General features: G+C 36.9%; 3 protein-coding genes across 3 annotated transcripts; 1 reads left to right on the top strand and 2 right to left on the bottom strand.

Moving 5' to 3' along the window:
* The first annotated feature begins 2332 nt into the window (after window positions 1–2332).
* On the top strand, window positions 2333–5633 carry LOC141611962 (putative adenylate kinase 6, chloroplastic). Its single transcript, XM_074430627.1, has 4 exons — window positions 2333–2735; window positions 3003–3143; window positions 4396–4668; window positions 5365–5633. Exons 1-4 carry the CDS (start codon window positions 2427–2429, stop codon window positions 5506–5508), a joined length of 867 nt encoding a protein of 288 aa, XP_074286728.1. The 5' UTR covers window positions 2333–2426; the 3' UTR covers window positions 5509–5633.
* A 783-nt stretch (window positions 5634–6416) lies between these two features.
* Window positions 6417–7907, bottom strand: LOC141614140 (UDP-glycosyltransferase 708C2-like). The gene has a single exon (XM_074432897.1). The coding sequence runs from the start codon at window positions 7905–7907 to the stop codon at window positions 6417–6419; it is 1491 nt and encodes a 496-aa protein (XP_074288998.1).
* Window positions 7908–10845: 2938 nt separating this feature from the next.
* LOC141611961 (uncharacterized) lies at window positions 10846–26380 on the bottom strand. The gene is made up of 18 exons (XM_074430626.1): window positions 26084–26380; window positions 23716–23785; window positions 22309–22869; window positions 22057–22230; window positions 21858–21971; window positions 20504–20562; window positions 20310–20376; window positions 20150–20201; window positions 19970–20062; window positions 19702–19785; window positions 18941–19356; window positions 17341–17402; window positions 15515–15584; window positions 14729–14809; window positions 14526–14627; window positions 12418–12542; window positions 12167–12287; window positions 10846–11192 (listed from the first exon to the last, which is right to left on the bottom strand). Exons 1-18 carry the CDS (start codon window positions 26143–26145, stop codon window positions 11079–11081), a joined length of 2427 nt encoding a protein of 808 aa, XP_074286727.1. The 5' UTR covers window positions 26146–26380; the 3' UTR covers window positions 10846–11078.
* Between the last annotated feature and the right edge of the window lie 1183 nt (window positions 26381–27563).

Genomic DNA, 27563 nt, shown 5'->3' with positions numbered 1-27563 from the left:
GGTGCGGTGGGTGTTGTTATTGTTGGTGGTGGTGTTGACAAGGAGGATGTTGTAGTTGGTTGTGTAGTAGGTGATGGTGGAGCTAGAGAGAGATGAGAGGAAGAGAGAGAAGTGGGAGATTTGTGTTGTGAGGAAATGAAATGAGATGGATGTGAGAGATTAGGGTTTTGGACTATTTATATCACATTTCTTTATTTTGGTCTAATCTCAGCCATCCATTTATTAGATCCAAGGGCTTAAATGAGGACTGAAGGACTCACCTAAATAAGGTGGACTTATAGAGCCCTTTTCTATATATATATATATATATATATATATATATATATATATATATATATATATATATATATATATATATATATAGATGTTGACATAAGAGTTAAGTTGCTTAGGTTTAGGTAAGAAGGGTAGTAGATGGAAAGTTAATGAAGAAGTGTATGTGAAAAAGTCAAATCCGTATGTGAAAAAAGTAATTTCGATATCTAATTAGATATAGCAAATAAGGGTGAAGAAAGATAAGGGAAAGAGATTTGGAGAGATCTTTTTTCCCTATCCAAAAGATTTGGAGGGAAACTTTATCCAAATTTACATGACCCATTTTCCCTCATATTCTCTTTTTCAATAAGTGTCCCTTGACGGTCATAAGCTTGTGACGTCTCACAAACTTTCTCTCACTTGCTTTTCCACTTACTCTCCTACTTACATTATATCTAAGGTTACAAGCTTGTGATGAAAAGTGTTCATTATTATTATTACTAGTTTGAATGCATGTGCGTTGCAATGAGATAATTAACTTATTTATAATGCAAAAAAAAAACGTTATAAGGGTTTAATATTTACATTCTATGTCTAATGATTTGTTTACATATTATTAAAATATCTCTTTCAAAAAAAAAAATTAATATATACATGGGTTAACTCTTATTTATAATCATATAATCACCCTACCTTATACTAATCTTTCGATGTGGGATAATTCAACTATTTATAAGTAATATATTCTACCATTTTATCGCTCTTTCTCCCACCCTAAAAATGTTACAACTTTAAAAATTTAACATTTAATTCAAGATTATGTTTAAAGTCTCTTATATAATAAGTATACTTTGAGAGATTCAATATATTTGGGGTGATACCTAAGTTTCAAGGATAAATCCTATTTATAATCATGGGATCATCCCACCTTATGATAATCTTCTGATGTGTGGGACAATTCAATTATTTTTACGTAGTATATCACACTTACATTATTTTTCAATGTGAGACGAATAACATATTTAAAAGTACACCATATTTTTTGAACCTAATTCGACATCCAACCCGATTTAATAATAATCAAATATTATATTATCTATTAATATCTACGTTTGTTTTCTATTTTTTTTTATCATAATTAAAATATGTGCAAATGATATGAACCTATACCCTAATGATAGAATTTTTTTTGACACAATTCTAATTATATTATTTAAACGTAGTATATTTACCATACCTACAGTATTTTTCAATGTGGAATATATAAAATCTACAGGTAGAAAATATAATGATATAAACTTTTAAGAGCTTTCCAAGACAATATTTAAGAGACTCAAAAGATTTTGGGTTGATGCCTAAGTTCCAAGGATGTCTCATATTTATAATTATAGAATCACCCACCTTATGCTATATTTCGATGTAGGGAAATTCTATTTTTTATATGTAGTATATTTGTCACACCTATATTATTTTTCACTGTGCGACATATAATATACTATGAAATACACCATCTTTAATATGTGCAAATTATATGAAATCTATATATTCTCTAATGATATCATTTCTTACCATGAATCTAATAATATTATTTTCATAATTTTTTTACTGACATTATTTTGCCAAATGAAATGTAAAACTTTTTATATAAAAATTAGAAATATTACTTGAATATAAAATAAGAAATACAAAGTATATATTATAATAACTAAAAGATTTTCCAAAGATTAATTTAGGTTAGAAATCATTATTGTAGAGACAGTAATACAAACTCTTTTAAGAGCTCTCATAAATTCCAAATATGTCTCCTATTTATAATCATAGGATCACATCACCTTATACTAATCTTTCGATGTGGGACAATTCTACTATTTATATGTAATATATTCACCACACCTACGTTATTTTCCAATGTGGGACAAAACATACTAAAAATTATACAATTTTATATACTAAGAAGTTTTAATATGTGCAAATAATATGAAATTTATACTCTAATATTCCAATACTTAAATCCTTAATGTTTATTTTTTTTAGACAGAAGCTGAGGTATGCAGATCTGTGTATTTTGAAAGTGTCGGAACTTGGAATGTTACTTTCCAATTCCAGGGACAAATAGTTGACCAACATTCCCAAAACCCATTCCCTCTCACAAACTCGTCTCTCCTCGAGTGATGGCAGTAATGAGCAGATTAATAAGATCTCCAACTTCTAATCCATCCCTACTATTCTCAACCATCCGTAACCTCACCACTCTGACTTCTGAAACTACCCTCAACACACCTCCCTCAATCCTCTCTAACTCCAAATTTCAAAATACACAAATCAAGGGTAGAGATGTCCATTGGGTGTTTCTAGGTTGTCCTGGTGTTGGAAAAGGCACTTACGCCACCCGCCTTTCTAAGCTTCTCGCTGTCCCTCATATCGCCACCGGTGATCTCGTTCGCCTTGAACTATCCTCCTCTGGCCCTCTTGCTCCTCAGGTTTTTTTCTTTTTTTTTTTTCATTCATACACACACCATAGTAGTCATTTCAATTCCGTCATTATCCAATTTCCTATCGTACAATTGTTAATACTTGTTCCCACCTCGAACCAGCCCCGTCCCGCCCAATTCCAATTGCGATTCCATGGGTTTTCCAAATATCATTGAAAATTAGAAATTTGGAATTGAATTTGCTAATTATATAGGCTCCTTTGTTATGATTTTATTCTTGGTTTTGTGGTGTATTCACACATTAAATACTCTTAGCTTGCAGAGATCGTTAATCAGGGAAAATTGGTTTCCGACGAGATTATAGTTCATTTGTTGTCCAAGCGTCTTGAAGCTGGAGAAGCACTTGGTGAATCTGGATTTATTCTTGATGGCTTTCCACGTACAGTGAGACAGGCGGTATGGATATGTTGCATCTATAACTGTATAGACTCTTGCATATGAATGTGCTTTTGCTTGAATCCATGCCAATGCTGGAGGGGTGAATGAGAAATGCCGAGTGGTTTCTTGTTGATAAAAAGTACTCCGTATGTCAAAATAAAAACAAGAGTTCAATCAAAGGACTAGGAATGATAAGTGATCTATTGCTACTTTACTATTGAAACGTTCTCTACTCATAATGTGTCCTCATTAACTGAAATGGGATATTCATGTTTTTCTACTTTAAACAAGTTTGTGGTTTACTTTATATGGGATCGACCACTGCATTGCCTCATTTTGAGCTGGTATCAGCTGCATTGGTGGTGCAATGACTGATATTAGGCCATACAGTGGATCCCAGGATCAAGATTGAAGCTTATTTATAATACCATGGCGTGTGCGAATCCTTGTTATATTATTGTTGTGTTATAACTACATGTGCCATTCAACTTTAGGAACATAGAGCTTTAGCATCAAAGAAACTATCTCAATCTGTAGGTGCGGCTTTATGCTTTTGCATTGTTCTCTTAAATCAAGAAATTTGGGCATCTGATGAAATGATCAATAATAAGCTTTCAACGTCTTATTTTGCAAACATGAACTATTCAGTTATACTTGCACTGATGCTCAAATTATCATTTTGTTATTTCTGTCTGTTATTTTGGTGCTTAAGGGAACACTTCTTCAATGTAATTCTCGAAGCATTTTTCATTTTGGGTCATTCGGTTGTAACTTGTAATGCAATAGAACTTGAACCAATGTTCGTTTCTTAAGAGTTATTTTGTCATTCAATCCATTATAAAGGAAATACAAGTTACACTTCCATACTATGTAGTGGCGCTAGCAAGTAGCAAGTCATACATCCAAGTCCCTTCTGTTGGTTAATTCTGTAACTGTAGTTTGCCCTAGCATGTCTCCACATCCAACTCCCTTCAGTTGGGGAATTCACTCTCCGTGGGCTGACTGAGCTAGTGAGTGCTTTACTCTGGATATGAACATGTGTCTCCCCGGTACTTGGGCAGTTTGAGATTCAAAACTACTTGTTTTACTACTGTTATTAGACGGGCCAAATATTCAATATTGTCAATTGAAGTATTACAGACTATATATTGGCTCATGAAACCTGCTGCATTTCTCAAGTTGATGGCTCCACAGTGATGTTCCTTTGGTCATGTTTTTGTTGTAGTTCTTATGCGCAAAATTTGTGGATAATGTTCTAATGTGGTGACAGGAAATTTTGGAGGGAGTTATTGACATTGATTTGGTCATCAATCTCAAGCTCCAGGAGGAAGCGTTAATTGCAAAGTGCCTTGGCAGGAGGATTTGCAGTGAATGTGGTGGAAACTACAACGTCGCATGCATTGACATAAAGGGTGACAATGAAACCCCTGGACTTTACATGGCTCCCCTTCCTCCACCTCCTGAATGTGCATCAAAGCTTATCAGTCGTCCAGATGATAAGGAAGAAGTTGTGAAGGAGAGGCTTCGAATATACAATGAAATGGTATTTTTCACCATTTCCATTAGGATAAAGATCATTCAATTTTCAATTCTACTCGTTGGAGTCCATTGCTCCCCCCATCCATCTCATTTCTATTGTTTTTTCCCCCATTTGACTGACATTTTTTTCTCAGTATACCTTAGATGCTACTCTCTTCCCACATTTCGTTAAAGGCCATGTTTAGTTTTAGTGATGAACTGTCATTATTAACCCTTGACTTGTAAAAGTTTAAGGGTAGAAATTTCACAAAATCCCTTGCTTTATGTTATTGACTATGGGTGGACTTTTCTATTTCACAATAATAGAAATGATTAAATAATTTTGGGATGAAACAACAAGAAAATGAGAGAGATATGATTGAGATGGAGGGTTTCCATTTCTCATTTTAAGGTATACTGAGAAATCATGAAATGAAATCCATTCCGGATTTCCAAACACTACCTAGTATGATTTTTTTTAGTTTTGCTATCTCTATTGAAACATATTTAGATTTATATTACATTTTATCTCTTCATATATTGGTGAAATTAATGTTCTCAGTTGATATATGCTGCTCTTCGCCAAAGTGAAATTGAGAACAATATTATCAGTGTGGATGGGCATGCTAACATTGAGGGTGTACTCAATAGATGAATGTACTTTTACAAATGTCTCTGGACACTGGCAGTTTAACACTTTCGGAATGAATTCAAATTGCAGAGTCGACCCGTTGAGGAGTTCTATCGTAAACGGGGGAAATTATTGCAGTTCGATCTTCCTGGCGGAATTCCTGAATCCTGGCCAAAGTTGCTGCAGGTTCTGAATCTTGATGGCCATGAGGACGGTCACTCTGCTGCTGCTTGAATCCTTCAGCAATTGTATGTATTATATTTTGTAGGTTAGCAATCATTTTTCCAATAGTATATAGTAATTGAAATGTAAATTTGAAACGGAGTTGTAGTAAAATAAAGAAGCCAGTTACTATAAGATGTGCAATTTTACTGGTATTAGAAGAAAAATAGTTTTTTTTTTTTTTTTTTTTTTTTTTTTCCGCATAATCGATGGGGGTGGCAAATATTGTTCTGCATATGTTTCGAAAGCTAGCTCTCATGTAATTTGTGATTTGTGATATCATTTAAATGACTAACTGCTAAATAATTTCTCTCTTGAAGCTTGATAGGCGTATCAAGCATATTTAAGGTGCTCCGGCACGGATGACTGTTACCCTGAGTAAAACATGAGCTCAGTGACACAGGTGAAGTACATACAAACTACTATCTCGTACTTGGCAGTTGGTACTCTTAAGAGTAATTCCGGCCTTCTTATCTTGTAACCCTAGCCATATATGTACCTCCTGTGTCCGAGCCAGAGTAACTAAGAAGGTGATAGGGCCTTGGAAAATCTTGTCAGAGTAACTAAGAAGGTGATAGGGCCAAATCTTGACGTTTCCATTGAATGCATTCAGCTCCTTGACTATAGTCTATAGTCTATAGTCAACCAGCTATGCATATTCAAGTGATAACTAGCAGTGGCTGTTTACGTTATTGTTTCATGCGTTTCTGATAGTGAATTAGAGGTCTAATATTTCACGATATAAAATTGAATACACAAGTCTCTATCATTTCCTGGGAAATGCTTCCCAGCCAGAGTTGTGATTTGCATCAGAACAGTTCAGATGTGATAACTGATAAACCATATTTCAGATTAATAATACATGGATGCATCGATCCTAAATTAAGAGAACCATAGATAGTCCTACAAATTAATGGAACTTAAAATTCTGTTAAAACATTCTTAGACGACATGTGTTGGATAAGCTTAGACATCATCAAACGAGAGGTACCATTATCATCCTCCCATGCTTTAGAAGCTTCTTCCCCAACTCTCTTAGCACTCTCCCTTAACTCCTTATTCATCATCACTTCCTTAATCTTGTTTGAAATCTCTTCCTTGTTCACTAACCTCTCTCTAATCCACCCCCATCCTCTTGCCCAAACACCTAACCCCGCCGTCTCCACCACCTCAGCATTCACCCTTTGGTCCCCATGCAAAGGCCATCCAAGAACTGGAAGCCCGCATTTAGCAGTCTCTGTTATCGAGTTCCATCCACAATGAGTCATAAACCCTCCTACAGCTGGGTGGACTAGTATGCGATCCTGCTCCACCCATTGCTTAAGCACTAGGCCTTTTCCAAGCTTTGTGATTTTCTCAAGAAAATCTTCTCCTAATAAATCTTTCAACTTTTCTTTCTCTTGGTTGTCGACTACGGTGGTCTTGATCACCCATAAGAATGTCATCCCACTCATATCAAGCCCATCTCCAAGCTCCCTAATCTGCTCTTTTGTCATTGCAGTTCGGCTTCCAAAGTTGACGTACAAAACCGATTTAGATGGGTGATCATCCAACCATGCCAAATAGGTAGGGTTGTCACACCCATCACTGCCCATGGTAGTTTTTGTATCATATAGCGGCTTCAACGGCCCTATTGTGAAAATAGGAGGAAGATAACTTAAGGCATCCCCTTTTCGCAAAGCTGACAAAGTTTCCTTCTCAAGGTAATCAAAGCTATATGAGACAATTCCCTTACATTTATGAAGCCAAGAAGAGTTGGAAACAATTAATTTGGTGAATATGTGGTTAGGGTTAAAGAATGGAGGCGGTATACTAGATTTGGTTACCGGAGCCATACTAGACGCTATCACCAACTCTGTATCATCAACATTGTTGATGGGTGTGTCAAGATGAGAAAAGAAAGTGGCAAAGGCGAAAAAGCGAGAAGAAGTGATAGGGAGGACATAAATTGGAATTCCAAGATGGCCTAAGGCTAAGTGAAACCCTGAAACAAACATAATATCACACAGAATTGCAGTAGGAGGAGGAGAAAGGTCAATAAGGTGGCGGGCCAAAAGATGAGCGGAGTTAGAAATGGCTACGTAGCGAAGGAAGAAAGGATCCGGACTAGCGGTTGGATGGGTGGTTGTGCTTGCATTGACAACATTGTGGTCAGGCATTGGATTTTCCAAGCAAGGAAGTTGGGTGTCAAGGGCAGTAATGTGAGGGTTCTCGGCTAAGAAAGAAGAGACTTGGTGGGTTTCGGCGGTGGAAAGAGTAGGGCGAATAGTCATCAGAGTGACCTTACAGTTGAAGGAAGAAAGCATGGAAGATACTCTTAGGAAAGGGAGTAAGTGAGCCATTCCTGCACTTGGACATACTGCAATATGTGGGACGAGATTATCTTCAATAGTATTGGACAACTTTCCCATTTTTTATCTTTTTTGTTATTATTTGAGATTATTATGTGGAAATTAAAGAGTAATTTGTTGGGGCTTAATGGCTTAATGCATGGGTATATTGATAAGTATATATAGGATGAATTGGTGGTATGTTATGCACAAGTAGTTTGATTGACAAACGCCAAAATGCAATGCATGGACATGCATTGGATAATAGTTTAATGGAACATGCATTGGATAACAGTTTAATTGTGTCTAACCAAGCATGCATTTTGACTGACTCTACCCGTAAAAATGTGTGGTTGTTTTGACTTAACTACTGCACTTATTAACTTACCAAACCAGTTATACTATCAACTTACTTATTTAATTTGGAATGTTTTTAATAGGCAATTTGATCTTCCGTACTTAGTTTGGTTCATTTTGTCAATTAACCCCTTCTATTTCCTTATCTTTGTGTCGATACCAAAGGTAAACAAATGACCACGACAGACAAAGTATAATTTCAAATTCTTGTCTTCCATGGGTTTTTTAGCCTTTGTAGAAAGAATTACAAACCCCAGATAATAAATACAAGAGGGAAAATTCGAATATACAACCTATAATAAATAAGACTTCTGTAGCAGGAGCCAATAACTAGGCCAGTGATGATTCAGAAGCAGGCCACAACCTGAGCAACAACAACAAAGTCCTGATCTCAGCCATTGTTAGTCCAGTTATGGGAGGTCATAAGTACTAGTTCAAGCCCAACTCTCAGCTACTACCTTGGCCAGCTGAGGCCTTATTCAACTAGGCACGAAAAGATCCTAATGAGCCAGGCCAAAATGTCAATGCATTCCACAGAAAACCAAGCTGAAAATCAAGTTGCAGTAAAAGACATATTACATAAAGTAACTTTTCATTTCTGATTAAACAAGGAAGGAGCTGCTAGCAAGGACCATTTGCCTTGTTTCAACACTTTCAGATACAACCTAGAGCCTCAGTCAAGACCTGGACCAGAGCCAAAAGTCCTTGCATTTCCAGCCAAAGATAAACAACAACCAAGGAGCAACCTGTCACTATCAAGCCTGCACCTCTTTTGTTTTCATTTCAGCTTGCATTAATTAATTTGAGAACGTTTGTAATATATTTTTAAGACTCTTGTCTGTATGTCAGAACAATGTTGGCCCCTTAGATGAGATCTCTAGGGTTTTATTTGTACTGAAACAATTATAAGAGGCTTATATAAGGACCCCTTCTCCATACTTGTGCAATTTGTTGTAGTTGTAAGTTAGGCTTGGTGACATCCTGTGCTTGCTTGGGTGTTGATTAAGTACCTGGTAGCAAAGCTTGAACAAACCTATGCTTGTTTGGCTTGTCTGAGTCTTGCTGTTTACTTAACTGAATTTATCTGTGCTTGCTTGATTAATTTCAGTTTAAGTTGCTTAAATTATTAGCCTGGTTTCTTGTGCTTGCTTTGAAACTAAGTTGATAATTATATCCCAGTCCTTAACTTCAATTTACAGGAAACAGTCTCACAAATCACCAGTCACAGGCTTCCAGATAGTCTGTCCTAGGTGAATTTTTAAAAAAATACTTCTGATCATTTAAAAATCCTCAAATTTTACCAGTATTCAGTTCAAATATCAAAGACAATTATCACCAAATTTCATGATTTTAGGAGCCCATTTGCTATTTTCCCCTAAGCTTTGAAGTCCATTGAAATCCTAAGAGCTTGTAGTTGGTCAATTTCTGTGAAGTGTCTGGATTTACAATACAACTTCTGTCGTGTAACTTCTGTCTCAAACACGACGGTATAATTTGTTTAATTAAAATTGAGGTTTTGACTTTCACTTTGCCACTAGCTAACTCATTGCAGGCGTAATTTACTTCACAAATTCTTGTTTGTGACGGCACATATCCGTCACTCTTGAGTGACGGATACCATTTTACCTCACAAAGTACCCACTTTTTCTCTCTCTGCAACACTATTCATGTGGTCCTCTTTCTCCACTAACCCATTTTGTTACCATTTTAACTCACAAAATATCCGCCACAAATGGTAACCCGTCACAAGGGAGACCAATTGAATTTACTTTAACACCACATATTTCTTATTGAACTTAATATGAAGTCGATTGGCAAAAAAAAAATACTACCTCCTATTTCATATGTTGTTCCACTTTTTCTAATATATGTGAGTAATATTTTATTGAAAGGGGAACAACATATGAAATAGGAGGGAGTATATAATAAGCTTCAGCACTCGAGTCTAGAAGCAAAGTAAATAAATTCTACATTGTAGGCTATTACAGCACAGGTCGATAGTTCTCTGCCTTAACGAACATACAACTCATCACGGATTATTTCGGCGACGGGTTCTATGTTCAAAGTATTGAAAGTAAGATAGTTAGATAGCACAGGGCACATAAAAGCAGCAGAGAGAAAATGGAGAGCACAGAATATATAGTCTCACTAGTACAATCAACCTATTAATCATATAAGAACACAAGAATTAGGATTTGGTCTTACTGGTGAGACGGTCTCATACTAAACTCCCTGGCAAGAACAAGAGAAATGTTATTTAACAGAACTCAACTGTTGCTTAAATATGAAAATTAAACTTAACTTCAATATAGTCACCGGGTTTCACTCTCAAGATCGCAGAAAGAAGCAGTTAAGTCATCGGGCAATTTCTGGAATTTGGCAACAAGACTACAAGAGCATCCTCTCCTTCAGCGGGATGCTCACATTGACGGCATGTACATCGAATTTGGGCTGTATCATCGCAATCCAGTTGGTAATCCAAATCTTAATGTTACTACCCTTTCCAACTTCACTCCTATAATACCAAGTGGGCTATAACTGGACGCTTGTGACAATATCTGCAGAACAATTATGGTACCAAAAGATACACGGAAGCAATACCAAAAGATACACCGAAGCAATACCATGAACGGGAATGACTGTTCTTATGGGAGACTCAAACTGATCAAAAATCAATTTCACAATTATTTCATTCTAATTCTGTATAATAATAGTATTATTACTTACTCCTATATTTTAAGTTTTTAACAAACAGAAATAGAATTCTATACACTGAACACAGAAAAGGTACAAATAATCAAATTACAAACCAAGACTCCACTATGGGAAAATAAGCATTGGAAATTCTTGCAATGCAACGGATATTCTGCACATTATCGTATAAATAGCCGATATTTACTGTTTGTCGGAAGGCTGACTGTCATTGCTTTCTGTCTCCTGGACAACTGGGCTTGGTACTTCCTCAGACGGCTTCCCATTGCTTAATTCTTCAGTAACAGGTGGCTTTCCCTGCACAAGCAAAACATCAAAATGACATCATAACTCTTAGGTAGTTGTTTATGGCGACAATGGCTAGAAGCCTAGAACTTTGAGGCCTTCATAACAATACAAACTGATCAAGCTGCATCGAGGTTTATATACAACATAACACCACGTCTTTTAGAGTTCGAAATGGTCAGTAAATATAAAGGTTCTTCAGGCAACTCCACAAGCTTAGGGATGACACAATTCATCTCGTCCACCATACGTCAAACCGATCCAGTTTCTTATCAGATCACTGATCCAATTTCTTATCGGGTCACCAATCTAAATCCAAAACCAAAAACAATCCAAACCCAAAACATCACTGCCCGATTCAAACATTTTTATGTAATCCAGTTTCTTATCAGATCATTGTATTATTTTTAAACTAGCTTTTAACTCCCGATTTTAGTTTAAAACTGTGTGTATCATAATAAAAAGTCGTACTACCAAGTCAATTAGAATATAAGAGAACAATTATTTATTCATAGTAAAAAAAAAAAAAAAAAAAAAAAAAATAGAGATACATGGTAAAGATAGAAAAGAGAGAAGATAAATTAACATCCGAAAAAGTAAATTAAGAAGATTATTAAGGGATAACTCAAACGGAAAGTGAGAAGATTATAGTAGCATGGAAGGAGTATTAATTTTCTACGACCAAAATGGAAAATGCAGAAGTCAAACAAATCCTAAAATCAAGAAATCTTGTATTGGGCTGTATTCCAGCATGAAATGGATTCTTAATAAATTTGATTCATGTCTTAATAATAGATTTGCGGTTAGAGAAAGGAGAATGCAAAATTTTGAAAACTCAATTATTGTGATGTATTATATGTATACCACAGTAGGGTATGGAAACCAATTAATCGTTTTTTCATTTGATACTGCAAAACCAGCTGGACCTTAGTACTACCACGTAATAAACTCAAATTTAGATGCAAAAGCATATCATACACAGCTACCTTGTTCTTGTCACGCCATCCAAGTCCAAATGGTCTAGTCAGCAAACTAATTTTTCTCGCGGGAACCTCCATTGAAGATTCTGTAGTACTTTGTACAGGTGATGAATCATTATTTACAGACCTGTCCAGAAAAATCAGATTACCAATACCACAGTAATGTTATACAACACGGATAAGTGCAGCATGCTTTCTAACAAAAAAGTCCGATAAAAGATGTGAAACTAGTTCCAAATTTCTATTCGTCTGCATACCTTGGAGAAGGTTGGACTTTCACTTGGCCAGACTGGTATTGCAGTGTAGCTTCCAGCATTGACTCCGCCATAACTACCCTTTTCTCCATCTCAGCAAGCGAAGCGGCAACCTTGTCATATTTCTCCTATGGGGAAAGAAATGCCAAGAGTGTCATCCAAAAACTCTACCATAGAGAATTATGGAGAATGTACTTGTATGCTAAAACTAAAGATGAATTTTATAGAGCCGCTGAATTAATTTCCAGTAGACAAAAGGGTTCTCCACGCTAAAAATCAATAATATCAGCCAACAAAGTTAATAAAAGATCGGCAATACGAAAAATTATAAAAACTAAAAGGGGCAAAGAAGTAAATAAGACCTACGGATATACAACCTTTTTCTAGAAAAGAAATTAAGTCAAATACATCATCAGGGCACGTTATTAAAAAAATAAAAGAAAACCACGAATTACACTTGGCGTATTTCCCCATAACACAAAGCACTCTGGCTTTAGAATATAATAAATTAAAGCAAAATGTTTCACTGAACACTCCGTGCATCTGGTGTCGAGTAAGTAGAATGTAGAAGAGGGATGACCAAAACCGGTTAAGCGAACCTTGTTTTTCGCAAACCGGTTAAGCGAACCTTGTTTTTCGCAAACCGGTTAACTGGTTTTTTTTGGACTAAAATATACTCCCTCCGTCCCGGTCATTTGTTTACCTTTGGTTTTGGCACAAGGTCCAAGGAAAGGGGAGGGGACCATTTGTGATGGTTGTTAGTGGATGACAAGTGGAGCTTAATAGAAGTGTATGATCAAATTACTCCTAAAAAACCTTCTTAATATAGAAAGGTAAACAACTGAATGAGACACGTTAAAATGGAATAGGTAAACAAATGACCGGGACGGAGGGATATTTATTAATGAAAGAGTCTACAACATGATTAATAATCAAAACTAACAAATACAATACAATTTTGATCAAATGAAATCTAAGATGACAACACCAAGATCATTGTAGATGAATACTGCGTACCCTCTTTTACATCGTTGTATGATACAACCTTCCGCAACTGGAACCAAATATAGTTAACCAATACCGGAATTTAAACATGATTTAATCTTTCTTTTCCAGCATACAGCCAACCTATACAGCCTACCTGCCTACCTGCTTCTTTTTTGTACATCCACTATTTTTAAAACTAAAAATTCACAATCTTGATTCAAATATCACAATTTTGATCCAAAGTTTTACATACAAACATTGAAGATAGTAGATGAGTTAAGTCGTCAACTTAAGTACATAATGGGGATAATAAATCAAACAAAAACGAAACCATGTAAAAAAATCGAAATCATGTAAGAAAAATTATGAAAACGAACTATAAAGTGGTAGATTAAAGTATAAAATACCTGGAAAAATAATAATAACGAATTGTCGTCTTTACTCTTTAGGCAAATGATAGATTATTAGATTGTAAGAGGAGAGAGTAATCGCTGATTAGGGATGACTAAATTAGGGTTTCAAGAAGGGGTAAAATGTTGGTTTGGGATTCAAGAGGGAGTTGAGCACATGAAATACTGGGTTTGGTTTTGTTCATTTATTTATTTATTTTTTTGTTTTTTTAGTAATCCGGATTGAAATCGATTAAACGATTTCGTTATTTATACGTCGGTTTCGTATGATGAGTCATGTTGGCCAACCGCAAATCATTTTGCGACTAAGGCTCTGATGTTGTTGTAGTAAATAAACTGGATTTCCCCTTTAAAAACCGGTTCAGTTAACCGAACCGGAAAATAACCGAATTTTCGGGTTCTCAATTTCGGTTCCCCCTTTCATTTTTGCTCACCCCTCAGATGGCTAGATGTAGTTCACAGGTTATACTTCTGGCACTGGAGAAACACCTTCGTGGTATAATCAAGATATAGCATATATGTGGGAGCGTTTGAGCCAATGAGGTAATTTTGCTGCTGCTGTTGTTGGACTAGCAACCATCCCTTTATTATATAATATTATTACTAGACTATAAACCAATCTGTCACAAAAATGGGGAAGGGGGAAAGGCCAAAAAAATGAGAGAGAAAGGGGAAGGAAAAAGGATTCAGCAAAGAGCCAAAGATCTATAATACCTGAAGAGCTTCGGCTGCATATCTCTGGGCTGCTGCATCTTGTTCAGCAAATCTGCGTGCATCTTCTGTTACTTTCTGCTCTTGCTCTACCCGCATCAGGACCTAAAAAGTGCATGAATAATAGGTTTAATAATTACCTCACAACAATTTTTGAGAAACATGAAGCTCCAAATGAGGAATGTATTGGTACAAGCAAAACAAACCTGAAGCATGGCATGTTCTTGCTCTTGCTTATCAGCTAGCATACGCTGGAGCTCTGAAACCTCCTGTTCTAATTGCTCGACCTGAAATCATAGGAAGATTATCAAGTTTTTTTTATCATCATTAAGAAATCAAGGAAAGAAAATCAGATGCACGCCAGGCATGATTGGTCACAACATGGTTACCGAATTCGCTATGAATACGTCCTTACCAATTCGCGATTCGCTCCTATAGAATGTGTGTTATATGTATTTTTAGTAAGCAACATGATAGAATTCGCTTTTAGCAATTCGCGATTCGCAGGGCACCGAGCGAATTCGGTAATGTTTATTAACCAAAACTAGGAAACCCTTTCAAGGATATGGATGCCTTAGCCCATCAAACCACCATCACATGAAGTATGCAAGCAATGCGAAAATATAAAGTATCAACTATTGAGTTTGATTCCAATCCTGAATCATCTCGACATCACATGCTTTAACTCTGTGATCCCTAGTTCCCTACTAAGCAAATGAAAAAGTAATCTCTCCGTCCCGGTCAATTGTTGTCCTTTGGTTTTGGCACAAAGACCAAGGAAAGAGTAAGGGGCCAATTACTAATGACAAGTGGAACAATTGAGTGTGAATGATCAAATTGCTCATGAAGTTCTTTCTTAAAATAGAAAAGACAACAATTGACTGACACACCCCAATATGGACAAGGACAACAAATGACCGAAACAGAGGGAGTATATATAAATAAATAAACAATAGCTGAACTGAAAAATGAACGATCCATCGTGAACATACCTTTGCACTTAACTGGCGACGGTTGTCTTGCTTAACCATCTCCATTAGGGCAGTCTCCAGTTCCTCAGCCCTGGTGCCATGTTATATTCCACATATCATGAAGTGAGACTTCATAGGTAAAGATGAATCTAATTTAGGAAGAGGCCATAAAAACCTAGGAGGCATTAGAAACTATACTTGAAGAATGAGTTCCACTGTTATTTCTGAAATAATGAAGATTCACATCAATCGATTTATGATGCAATTAAACCAAATGCACAAGAGGTCCAACACATTAACTTAGTTAAAGCATGTTCCCATACAATAGTTGACTGAAAATTAACCAGGTTATCCAGTGGATAATATTTGTAGCATGCTGTTGAAAACGAGTATTACATGATCACAATAATGACAAGAAGAAACAGTGGTTGAGATACAACGCACCCAAGGGTTATATGTATCTGACATTCGTACATATTAGCTCCACATAATAGGGAAACAAAATACATTGAATTTGTTTAGAATGGAGGAAGGATCAATCACCATTGATGGGAAAAATGTTGAAGGTTATCCAAAAGGATGGGGAATGGGATAGAGAATTAGAGATGTGGCTCATAAAATCAAAGCAGGTTGGTTGAAGTAGAATAGTGTCACGGTTATTTGATCCTTGCATGCCTCATCGATTAAGAAGAAAATTTTGTAAGGCCAAATAATTTAACAAGCACTGTTAAATTAGTTATATACAGCACAAGAGTTGGTCCGTCAAACAAAGTGTTACTGTCACATTTAAAGTGAGTGGCATGAGCTATGGCGGATGTGCATACTATACATAAAAAAAAAAAAAAAAAGAAAAAAGAAAAAAAAAAGACCAGTTGATGAATGAGATAATCTGGGAGAAAAATAGAAGTTGCATGTATTGAAAATAAGATGGATTAGAATTCTTTTAAGATTATCCGGCCATGTCAAAGACCAAAGTAAAATCCCACGTAGGAGTAAACATGGTTTAAAATAATGGTATCGGTAGCGATCGCGGTAACGGTGTTGCGGAATCATCCTCCACTCAGCCGTCACGCTCGAAATCGCGGTTATTGCGGTGATACTTTTTTTCTCAAGTTTTTGTGATGTTTTATCATCTTGGCTATTCCAAGTAAAGTTAAGGATGGAATGTCTAATGTTTTTTTTTTTCCCGGAGAACTTATTGGATTGTCTCAAGCAGAACGAACGGAGCGCGCTTTGGACGTAACCAATCATGTTGATTGCCTATAGCCCAGATGGAGATAGAATGTGAGGAAATTGAATTTTCTCTACCCCTCCTTTCATTCGTATTTTATACAATTTAAGAGCTTTTCATTACAAAGTTTGGCCGGTACAAGTGGTATCGTTCATCTCAGATTCATCGTGGGCCGTATCGAACCGAGTTGGCCAATACACGTTATAAATCGGTTGTCTCGGCCGATACTGTCCTATTTTTAATTTACCCAATGCATCTATGGATATCTCATATCGGCTGCTTCCGATACCAATACATATCTGGCAATGCGATACATATTGGCCGAGATTTTAAACCATGGGAGACATTGGGAGCAACTCCTTGGTTTATAAGTAGTAACCTCATTTCTCATTTTGTCAAGGTGGGACACCCACATAAGAATTTTGAAACTCTAATGGGTTAGGAGACAATTCTTAGGGAGCATGCGCGCGCACACACACAGATTCACATGTGAAGTTCCTTAGAAAGGCACAGACTTGACTAAAAAAAGCCTCATCGGCTGGCAAATAAAGGCCCGGTGCTGATAGATTGCTGTTAATATTTTAGTAAACAACAAAAGACACAGCAAAAGTTCTACCTTAGCTCTGCAGATCGTTTCTCCTCCAGTAATTTGCATAACTCGACTTTCAACCATATGACCTGAGGAAAAGAGGTCATCAATATACATTCATCCTCTTCATTCAGAATCAGCACAAAGCGAATCATCTGGTTGTTCAGCCAATAGATATGGTTTAACCTCTATTTTTGTTCTAGCTAACTAGAAATAATCTATCCGACATGTAACGTAAAACAGATTATGAAATTTACAGGTCAACCATAGATAGAAAAAACTCATCCATTTCCATGACTTCAATCTGATTGTTAAGTCTTGCAATATGGTTTGCGATCATCATTTGTTTCTTTTCCAGCATCACAGCACTTAGTAGTATTCCAGAAACTTATAATTAAAAGGCAGGATAACAACTGGGGAAAAAGACAAAATGGGGGAAATCCTACGGCGTACCCTTGAGTGTTTGGATTTTGTAAATTGTACAACAACAACAACATCAGAGCCTTAATCCCAAAATGATTTGGGTTTTGTAAATTGTACCCTGCGTTTTTACAAATGTACGGTGTACCCTTGAACTCCATATCTAGTAGCTACTGTAACCTCCTTCAACCCCCCGTCAACTCTTTCCCTCTCCCAACAACCCTCCTTCAACCTACATTCTCACACAATACCATCATCTAACCTTCCTTTATGAAAGTATCACAAACTACCTTTAACAACCACAAACTACCAGTAATACCTCCTCCATGAAGAATGATGTGATCATCTAAAGTGGGTTGATGGATTATTGGGTAAGTTCATAAATTGTTGGGTCGGTTCATAGGTGAGTTAATTGGTCAGCCGTATAGGTGGGTTGATGGGTAATTGGTTGGGTTAACAGGTGGATAAAAAAATCGACTATCGGATCAAGTTAACGGAGGTGATCAATAAAGTCATGGTACAAACTATGTATGAGTTTAGGCATACACCATAAAATTTCAAAAAGGCAGGGGTACCACGCACAAAACCGAAAACATAGGGGTACGCCATAGAATATCTCGAAAAACTCCCTTTCTTAAGTCTTGTTCATGCACAAACAACAAACAGTATTTACAATCTACCTCAGTGCTCTTTTTTGCTTCATACAACCTCACGTTCTCACCAACCTCAACTCCATTGCCACCAAAACTAACGTAAACTACACAGTTCTCTATCTCTCTCGTACCTTGACCTACACAATGCCACCCTCAGATGTAATAGAAAAGACTCGTGAATTATATGTTTGAGAGACTGAACCATCTCTGACGTCACTGTGCTCCATGAAATGCATGTCAATGCAGAAAGGCAGCAACAGATACATTTTTAGAATTTCAATGCCTGATACTATTTTCTGGAGCCGATTAAGATATATTTAATCAACAAAAGTTCAAGGAAAAAGTTAAAGCTGATATCAGGGCTAAAAGCTACTCGTACTGAAAATGGACACAGTTCTCAGCCACTTAATAAACAAAGCTACACCCTCACAAAAAGAAATACTCCATAATAAACAAAACTACACAGTAACAACTTCCCTAATGAGCATTCCAACTGAACTAATAGCACAAAACATCTCATGAAAGAAAGAAAGAAAGAAAGAACGCAAAATTACCTGGTCTTGAAGATCCAAGCCAGGCTCGATATCCACGGACCCTGGTGCGCCAATAAAGTAATCATCCGGAGTAGTGGAACCAGATTCCAAGTGGGTTGTATCACCATTCATGTGTTCATCAGCAACTTTTGATTTATTTGTCAGAATCGAACCAGTATCGTGATTGAAACTATACAGTTTAGAAGCAAGACCCTGTGAATTTTTCAGAGCCTGAAGGCCCTTGGTTCTCTCTTCAATCGCGGCTATCACAGATGGTCTATGTTTATCTCTCAACTCCTGTAGCCTGGCTTCATGCACATTTTGGAATCCCATGCAAGCTGTCAAGACTAGTTGACTACTGTCGAATGTTGACCCTGCCAGTGATTGCAGTAGAGTGACTGCATCTCCAGCATCTTTTGTCGTCACCAAGGCAGGACCTTTAAATATGAATGTGGCAATTGGAGAATGTCATTACTAAGAGTTGGCAGGGTAGATGACATTTGAGATATTAAGTTGAAGAGCGTATAGAAAAAGAGACATCAATTTATTATTTGAGTGCTCATTAATTCCTTGAATATTAAGTACCAAGTACATAAAACAAAAAAGGTGTAGCTAATTTGAAAAATCTTTCACGCCTTTCTATTACTCAAGAAATGTATTCCTTCTCTCTTCATTGTACAAGTAGCCAAATTTGAACAGCTCAAAGCTGCAGTTCAATTTAAAAAACAAAACTGAATAATAACACACAAATAAGCTTAGGGTGTCACTTATTAGATTATTACCATATAGTTCCATCAGAGCCAGTGCTGTCTGAAACAGCATAACACGATTTCCCTCAAAGAGAAGCACATCCCAAACTCGAAGAACTGTGTCACAAGAAAACATAATTTGCATTTATAACTAGCTGATACGTCAAATTTTAGAGTCATAAGAAACTAAAGGCAAAAACGCAGCTGAATCACATGAAAGTAAGTGAGGAACACACAATTCACGCCCATCATCCACCACAGAAAAGAAATGAAATATGTACAAGTTTATGCAGAACCTGACCACTTTCCCATGGGAGCATATTCATGAATATAGAGAGGAACCACGGTCCCGTAACCCATGCCACTTGAACTCCCAGATAATCCAGATGGTTGACTGCAGAAAAATTATGATATCATTGAGGACATTGTAGAATAATGCAGGCCATAAGATCACAAGTAACAGTACTAGGAAGCTACGAACCCAGTTTTGGGAATCTCTCACGTACCAACTCCTCAAAAACTTGTTGGTCTACCTGGAAAAACACAGCAGTGAGCATAAAATGTCAAAAACAGGTTCAAGACAAATCTAATCACACAAATAAGGTACTCTAGTCAAGCAAAAGACAAGAGATTGTGACCACCTGACACTCGATCATCTCTTCTGCATAATACCCATCAAAGTAGTCATCCATAATACCCATAAGGGTCCTGTAGATGTAGCAATTTACCAATCGTGTATATGGGTCCATCAGGTTGCATTGTTCATGAAATAGGAAAGGCGGAAGAATATATTGACAAATTAGAACTGGATAAATGAGAGGGTTTTAGGACCTACCAAAAAGCATTTTCCTCTGGCATTAGAAGCAGCAATAAACCAGCAAAAAAGTTCATAGCCTAAAGTAAATTAAAATAAGACGAAACCCATCAATCTCCTTTTTGCCCTTGACATTTCACACCAAAAAAAAAGGGTGTTCTCCATTTTAAAGATTTAGGAAAATACGTGCAGCTTATTACAAAACACAACACTCAATGAGAATCCAACCAATAAAATCCATTGACCTCCATAAAAAGACACAAGGAAGAATCACCAATTACTGAATGACCATTTTTCAAGTTCGGGAGATTTGTAGAATATAGACCCAGTTATTCTTACTACGAAATGAGATCGCTTATATCTTGGCAATCAACATATAGACTTAATGGCTTATTGGATAGAGGGAAATGCATTAAAGGGGGTAGAGGGGATTGGGGGAGGGAGATGTAGAGGAAATGGTGGGTGGTGTAGAGAGGAGGACGAGGAAGATGGAGGACATAATAGTTTACTGTTTCCCACTTGGGAGGTAATAGTCACTAACATTCACTCTAGGACAGCCGAATTGCCCCCAAAATATAGTAATTGTTCTTCCATCAGCCTATTCCTCCTCTTTTACCACCAACATCTCCTCCCTCCTTCCCTTTATTTGACATATATTACCCATTAATATATTACCCTTGGTCCATGCAATTCTTGTGAGGGGAATTTTGAACAATGGGGTTTTTGAGTGAAATAGAAGTAGTATTAAATAACCAATGCCTTAATCCCAAAAAAATTAATATGGCACGACATTATCTGTCATAAGGAATTGTAATGAAGAAAAAAGTCATGTCAAAATGAGCAACAAGTTCCCATGCTAGCTAGGTAGCAAGCCATTTCAAGAAAATCTGTAGTATCCTGGAGTTACTCTTAGGTGCTAAATCACCAGATTGAGACACTTAACAGACAAGAAAAGGGCTAATCCATAATCACTCTTCTCTTTTCTTTCTTTCAACAAGTCTCTCATAAGAACTTAAGGAGAATTAACAAGTGACCACCAAGAGGGAGCCGCATCCCAGCGTTAACATTGGCCCCACAGACCCAGGTCTCAAATCTGGAAAATACCCCACCACAAGCAGGAAAAACTTTATGTCACATCACCTTCATACAAGAGCCTGAGTTAAACACTGACTTGTCTTATTCAGGCTTCTCATACAAAATATTTTAAAAAAAATCCATGCTTTAGAAACCTACTTAAGAGAGTTCTCAATTAAGGCAACAAACCTCAAAATAGTACAGAAACACTCGAGATGCTAAAACACATGCAATTCATTGTCCTTTGCCAGTCTAAACAAACTTGTCAAATTTGCAGAGCATTATTTTTCACATCAGTTACCTGGCAGTAGCCTACTGAGGGGTTATGCCGAGCATATGCTATAAGTAAACGTCTTAAAGCGTTTCTACCGCCTTCATCAAGAGCAGGGTGGCCTGGAAACGTACGGGGCAAATCCTGTGTTCACATAGTTCAGTGTTTCATTTGACGGCCCAGTGATAACAACGAAATAGTGAGGGGGATAGTTGATACATCAACTGACCTTTTCAATCTGACCTGTCCATTTCTCAGACTGTCCCACACTTTCTTCATTTGAGTCCTTAACATCCATTTCTTCTTCCTTTATGCTGTCACCGTGATTACTCTTCTGAGACAACAAGTCCTGGTAGTAGTTCTCTATTCGCCGAGCCTTCACACCAACAAAGGCTTGCCATAACTGCAATTAAAGTGTTAACAATAAGCAACCACAATTAAATACCAAGAACTGATAAGTAAGCTGTATAAGACATCATACTTCTCCCCTAAGGGCCATAGGTACACCGCCTCGAACAAGAACCTCCAACTCCTCTTTCCACAGAGAATCTGAATCCAAGTTGGTCCCTTCAGCACTACTAGATATGATGGGTGCAGAAGCAGTATCAACAGATGGGGCGTCTTGAACAGGATCTGATCTCTCCACGTCATAGAATTCTTCTTCTGAATCGTCTTCTGTTGCTCCCTTAGAGAATTTAGCCTCTTCAATGGGCTGAAGAGTCTTTTTTGGATCTGTATCCTGTCCTTTTCTTGATGAATTGGCTTTCTTTTTAACTCTAGCACTCATCATATCCTCTATTTCATGTAGAGATGGTCTAATATGGGACCATATTTGAATTTTATGTGATTTTTTATTCTTGACTGATGGGGTCTCACACTCCTGAGCACCATTTTCAATGGACGCTTCAGAAACAAGCTTACATGTGCTATGACCTTCTTCACTGATTGTATCAACAGATAACTCGTCAACAGGCGACTGTACACACTCTGATACCCGTTCTAAAAAGATTTTCCATCTATCAGATCTTTCTTCTTCCTCCTCCTGAAATACAATAATGGTATAACTATTACATGAATTCTTGGTTATTAACTGTCAGAAATGCAGGAAAAAAGAACTAGACAAAAGCGCAACACTTCCATAAATGCTAACCAACCAACTTGCAGATATAATGCACAGACTAGCCACAATTCAAATCTATAACCCAAATTCATTTGCGAGAATTGCAAACTAATAGAGGCATCTCCCAGCTTACATGTGCAGAGTGCAGTACTGCAGTAGTGCTACACAGCACAAAACGCACAACGGTAAAGGGACTACCAAAATTACATTAAAGGTAAATACAATAACATTACCACTAGCCCCTCGAAGGATTCACCCCATTTTAGAGTACAGGGATCTCATGCTCGCAGTCTTACCCTTGTGGCCTTGTTTTCAAACACGTAAAGGCTGATTCTAGATGGCCTTTTGACTTATCCGAGCATTACATTAATTGACGGCTATTTAATGAATAAGAAAAACAACCGGTTGAACAAACCATTTTTTTAACCCATCTATTCAGTATTTAGCTCCTTTGAGATCTGAATACATAAATGATAGAATGTGGCTTATAATTTATATTTCCCAAAGTAACCCCATGTCATAGGACTCAAAAACATAAGAGGAACTTTTTACTTTTTAGCTACTGCAACAAAACGGAGCTGCAATTTTACGGCGATGAGGTGAAAAAATGACTGAACAGCAACTAATTCACATCCTACTCAGGAGCAGAATTAGTCATTATGTCTCGACAAGGTGATGATGCTCTTCACTTAGCAATCATACAACATATAAATTATCTAAATAAATACTTGTAAAAAGATTTAAGTTTAGATAACCTGGCTCATGTACCTTGTAAATGTTGGCATACTCTCTATATCGTTGTACATGTTGAGGCCTGACCGCAAATCCATAAGCATCCCTGCAATAATTATTCCGACCTCAACAACTGTCAATATTAGCATCAAAAATAACGACTGCTGCGGTAGACTTACTTGTAATTTTGTATTAGTGGAAGAGTTTCAAGTGGTAGTAGACATCATAGTAAGGGGACAAATGAGGAAGTGATGGCAGTGAACAGAGAGGATGGAGGTGGCGGAAACTGTTTTCCAGTTGCTGATATGCATTACCTTAGGGAGTAGATAACTGTAACTCTCTCTCGTTGGGTTAACTATTCTCCCTTACTCCCCTGTTTTTGTCTAATTCCACCACTAGCTCATTCCTTCCATCGTTTTCTCTAAGGGTGTGTTTGGATAGGAAAAAAGGAGGGAAAGGGAGGGGAGGGGGAAGGAAGGGAAAGAAAGGGGAGGGGGAATGGAGTGTGGGTGTTTGGATACAATTTCCCTCCAAATCTTGCCTATTGTGGAGAGATTTTGATTAGGCTTGGAGGAGGGAAATTGAATCCCTCCAAATCTCTCCCCCTCCATTTCCCTCCACCCTCATTTGCTATCCAAACAAGGGATTTTAAATCCCCTACTCTCCCTCCCTTTCTTTTCCCTCCAAATCACTCAATCCAAACACACCTTGTGTTTGGATTGAGTGATTTGGAGGGAAAAGAAAGGGAGGGAGAGTAGGGGATTTAAAATCCCTTGTTTGGATAGCAAATGAGGGTGGAGGGAAATGGAGGGGGAGAGATTTGGAGGGATCCATTTTCCCTCCTCCAAGGCAAATCAAAATCTCTCCACAATAGGCAAGATTTGGAAGGAAATTGTATTCAAACACCCACATCCCATGTGCCCTCCCCTTCCCCTACCTCCCTTTCTCTTCCCTCCTTCCCCCTCCCCTCCCTTTCCCTCCACTTTTGCTATCCAAACACACCCTAATTCCACCACTAGGTCATTCCTTCCATCGTTTTTCCTCTATTACCCCTCAATAATTACGCTCAATTGAAGCAAACTTTTATTTAAAAATAATAATCATACATTTCGATTACTTCGATCAAACACTAATAATTTGGTCTCAGTAAGTCTTGTATAGAAATGTTTTTTAAGTGTGAGACTAACTCAACCATTCATGACTAACTGAATGTAATCAGTCAGCCCCGTTCTGTTGGACTGGAATTATGTAAACTAAACTGAACTGACATGACCCGATATGAACTGAACTTGACTTATAGGACCTCGACTGAAGTGAATTTAACTTATAGGACATGAACTAAATTGAACATATATGACCTAACCTGAAATTAAGTCGAAGTGATACGGTAAACAGTTTGGCCTTAAGTTAAGACGGTCTTATACATCAAGTTGTGATCGACTTTGCCAACTAATCATTCCTTCTAAAAAATGACCGGTTTCCGACATTTAATAGTATGCCTATATGTATCTTTTGAAATTAGCTTGAAACAATTATATCCGTGCACTCTAAAGAAAATATCATAATTGTTAAAAAAGCGTCATGGTTTGACTAGAAAAGTGGATGAGTCGAATAGTGGGAGAAGCTACATTGTACGAGAAAAAGGAACATACATCGAATGTACTACCTCCAACTTTTTTTTTTTTTTTTGAGCATATTTTTTTTTTGAGCTTATTACCTCAAACTTTATTTGTTTTTGAGCATATATGTGTATTTTTTTGAGCATATATGTGTATTTTTTTTAGCATATTAAAGTTTATAAGTTAGATTTTAATATTTTTTCCGTCAAAACTCAAATTTAACTAAACTTTTAGTAATATTTTTGAGTTTTATTATAATTTTTTAGAGTTTAATGTTCAAGTGAATAAACTCATAAACTTCATAGTAAAACTCAGAAACTTTAAAATAAAACTCAAAAACTTTATTAGAATGCTCATAAACTATAGAATCGGAGGTAGTACATTAGATGTATAATCCTCTTAGTGACATTGTACCTAAAATGAACCTACATCAAAGTTGCTATTTTAACAAAATATACAAAGTTATACTCCGTAGTAATCAAAAATAATCAAACAACATAGAAAATCTTTAATTACAATTCTGTAGACTTGGTATAAAAATGCATCATAATTCACAACCAGCCCTACATTGTAATCAACTTAAACACCGACAAAGTTAACCAATTTATTTTCATAATCTCACTTTAAACAAAGTAAAATTAGTCAGATAAAGCAAACTAATGAATCCGGTAATTCAAACACGGAGATCACAATTAAGCAAGCAACAAATGATCAGTAGAATAAAAAAATCAATTAAAAGTTGCATAATTACAAAAAAAGGGCAGAAAAGATAGAAATGTGATCACCTTTTATGGTCGAGAGTGATAACAGGATTGTTAATAGTTGGTTTATGATGCTTCATCTTCATTAAAATCGAAAAAGATGAAGATCTAGGGAGTATTTAATTTAATGTTGTGGGATTGAGAGGAATTAGTTTGAAGTAAAATTGGGGAGAAGTGTAGAGTTGGTTACAGTAGGGTGCTTGCTAGTTGATGAGCATAGATGAGAGAGACAAAGGGGTTTGATTGAGGAGGAGAAAAGGGAGGGCGTAAAAGGTGATTTTGAGAGATTTAAGGGGGGACATCCGCAATTCCACATGTACTATACTAATACTACTAGTAGTAGCACTGAATTAAGGAAATCGCATGATTGATCAAACTTTGTACGCCATGGGACTACATCTACATGTGCGTCTTTCTTAGCACGGAATTCTACAAATAGCAGGCCACCAAACCGAGTATTGAATTAAGGAAGGGGATTCATCATTGATCAAGGTTTGGCTTCATTTTTTCGTACGCCATGGACTCACTACATGTGCGTAGAGCAGGCATTTCGGGCCGAACCAAGGCAAGCGGCACGAATCCAGCACGGCACGGTGAAGAAAACGAGGTGGCCTGGATCTGGCACTATTGGGTAAGAGGTAGGCAGGGGCGGCCGGAAGAAGTTGGAGGCCCTATTCCAAATTTCATTTTGAGGCCCTAAGTATCATATTTACGATTTAAAAAAAAAATCATTTACATTTGGTTTTCGTCCCAATAATTAGTTTTCGTTTGCTTTATTTCCCTTCACAAAATAGAGTACACACAAATTATTAATTAAGACAGAGGGAGTATTATATGTTATTAGGATATTAGGCCCATTAGGGCCGACTATCATTAGGGTTAGGTTACGACGGCTACCGTCTAGGGTTTAAAGTATCGCCGTCTATTATATATATCGTCCATGTATTCTCATGAGATGATAACTCAATATACAAGATTCATGAAATACTCTCCCCCTCTATAATCTTAACATGGTATCAGTGTCTCGTTCTTGAGGTCTCTAAATAAATACGCTCTCTTTGGGTGGGCAATTATCTATTGTGCCCACCGGTGGGAGGTAATCAAAGAAAAAATTACCCTAAGAAATCACTGCCTATCAAAAAAAAAAGTGTGTAATTTAATATGCCTATCTCGTTACATCTAAGAGATTCAACCATTGAAATGATATGTTTGACGGTGACATGTTTTGTCCATGAATGATCTGTGATCATAGTATCATCCTAAGATGGTAATGATTTGGCAGTTTTTTTGATTTTTTTTTTTTTCCTTTTAGTTTCCCAATTTTTAGCACAAATAAAATGTCCTTAAACCCAAAAGGAAAGATTAGTCCGTACTTCCAAACTTCAAGACTTCTTCATTTAATCAAGGTGGTATCCAAAATTGACTGGCGAGTTATGCACTGAAAAAAGAACTGGCGAGTTACGCACTGAAAAAAGAACTGGCGAGTTACGCATTGAAAAAAAAC

This window comes from Silene latifolia, chromosome 11 (assembly GCF_048544455.1).
Source record: "Silene latifolia isolate original U9 population chromosome 11, ASM4854445v1, whole genome shotgun sequence".
NCBI classification, from domain to species: Eukaryota; Viridiplantae; Streptophyta; class Magnoliopsida; order Caryophyllales; family Caryophyllaceae; genus Silene; species Silene latifolia.
This window is presented reverse-complemented; position numbering and strand designations above follow the sequence as displayed.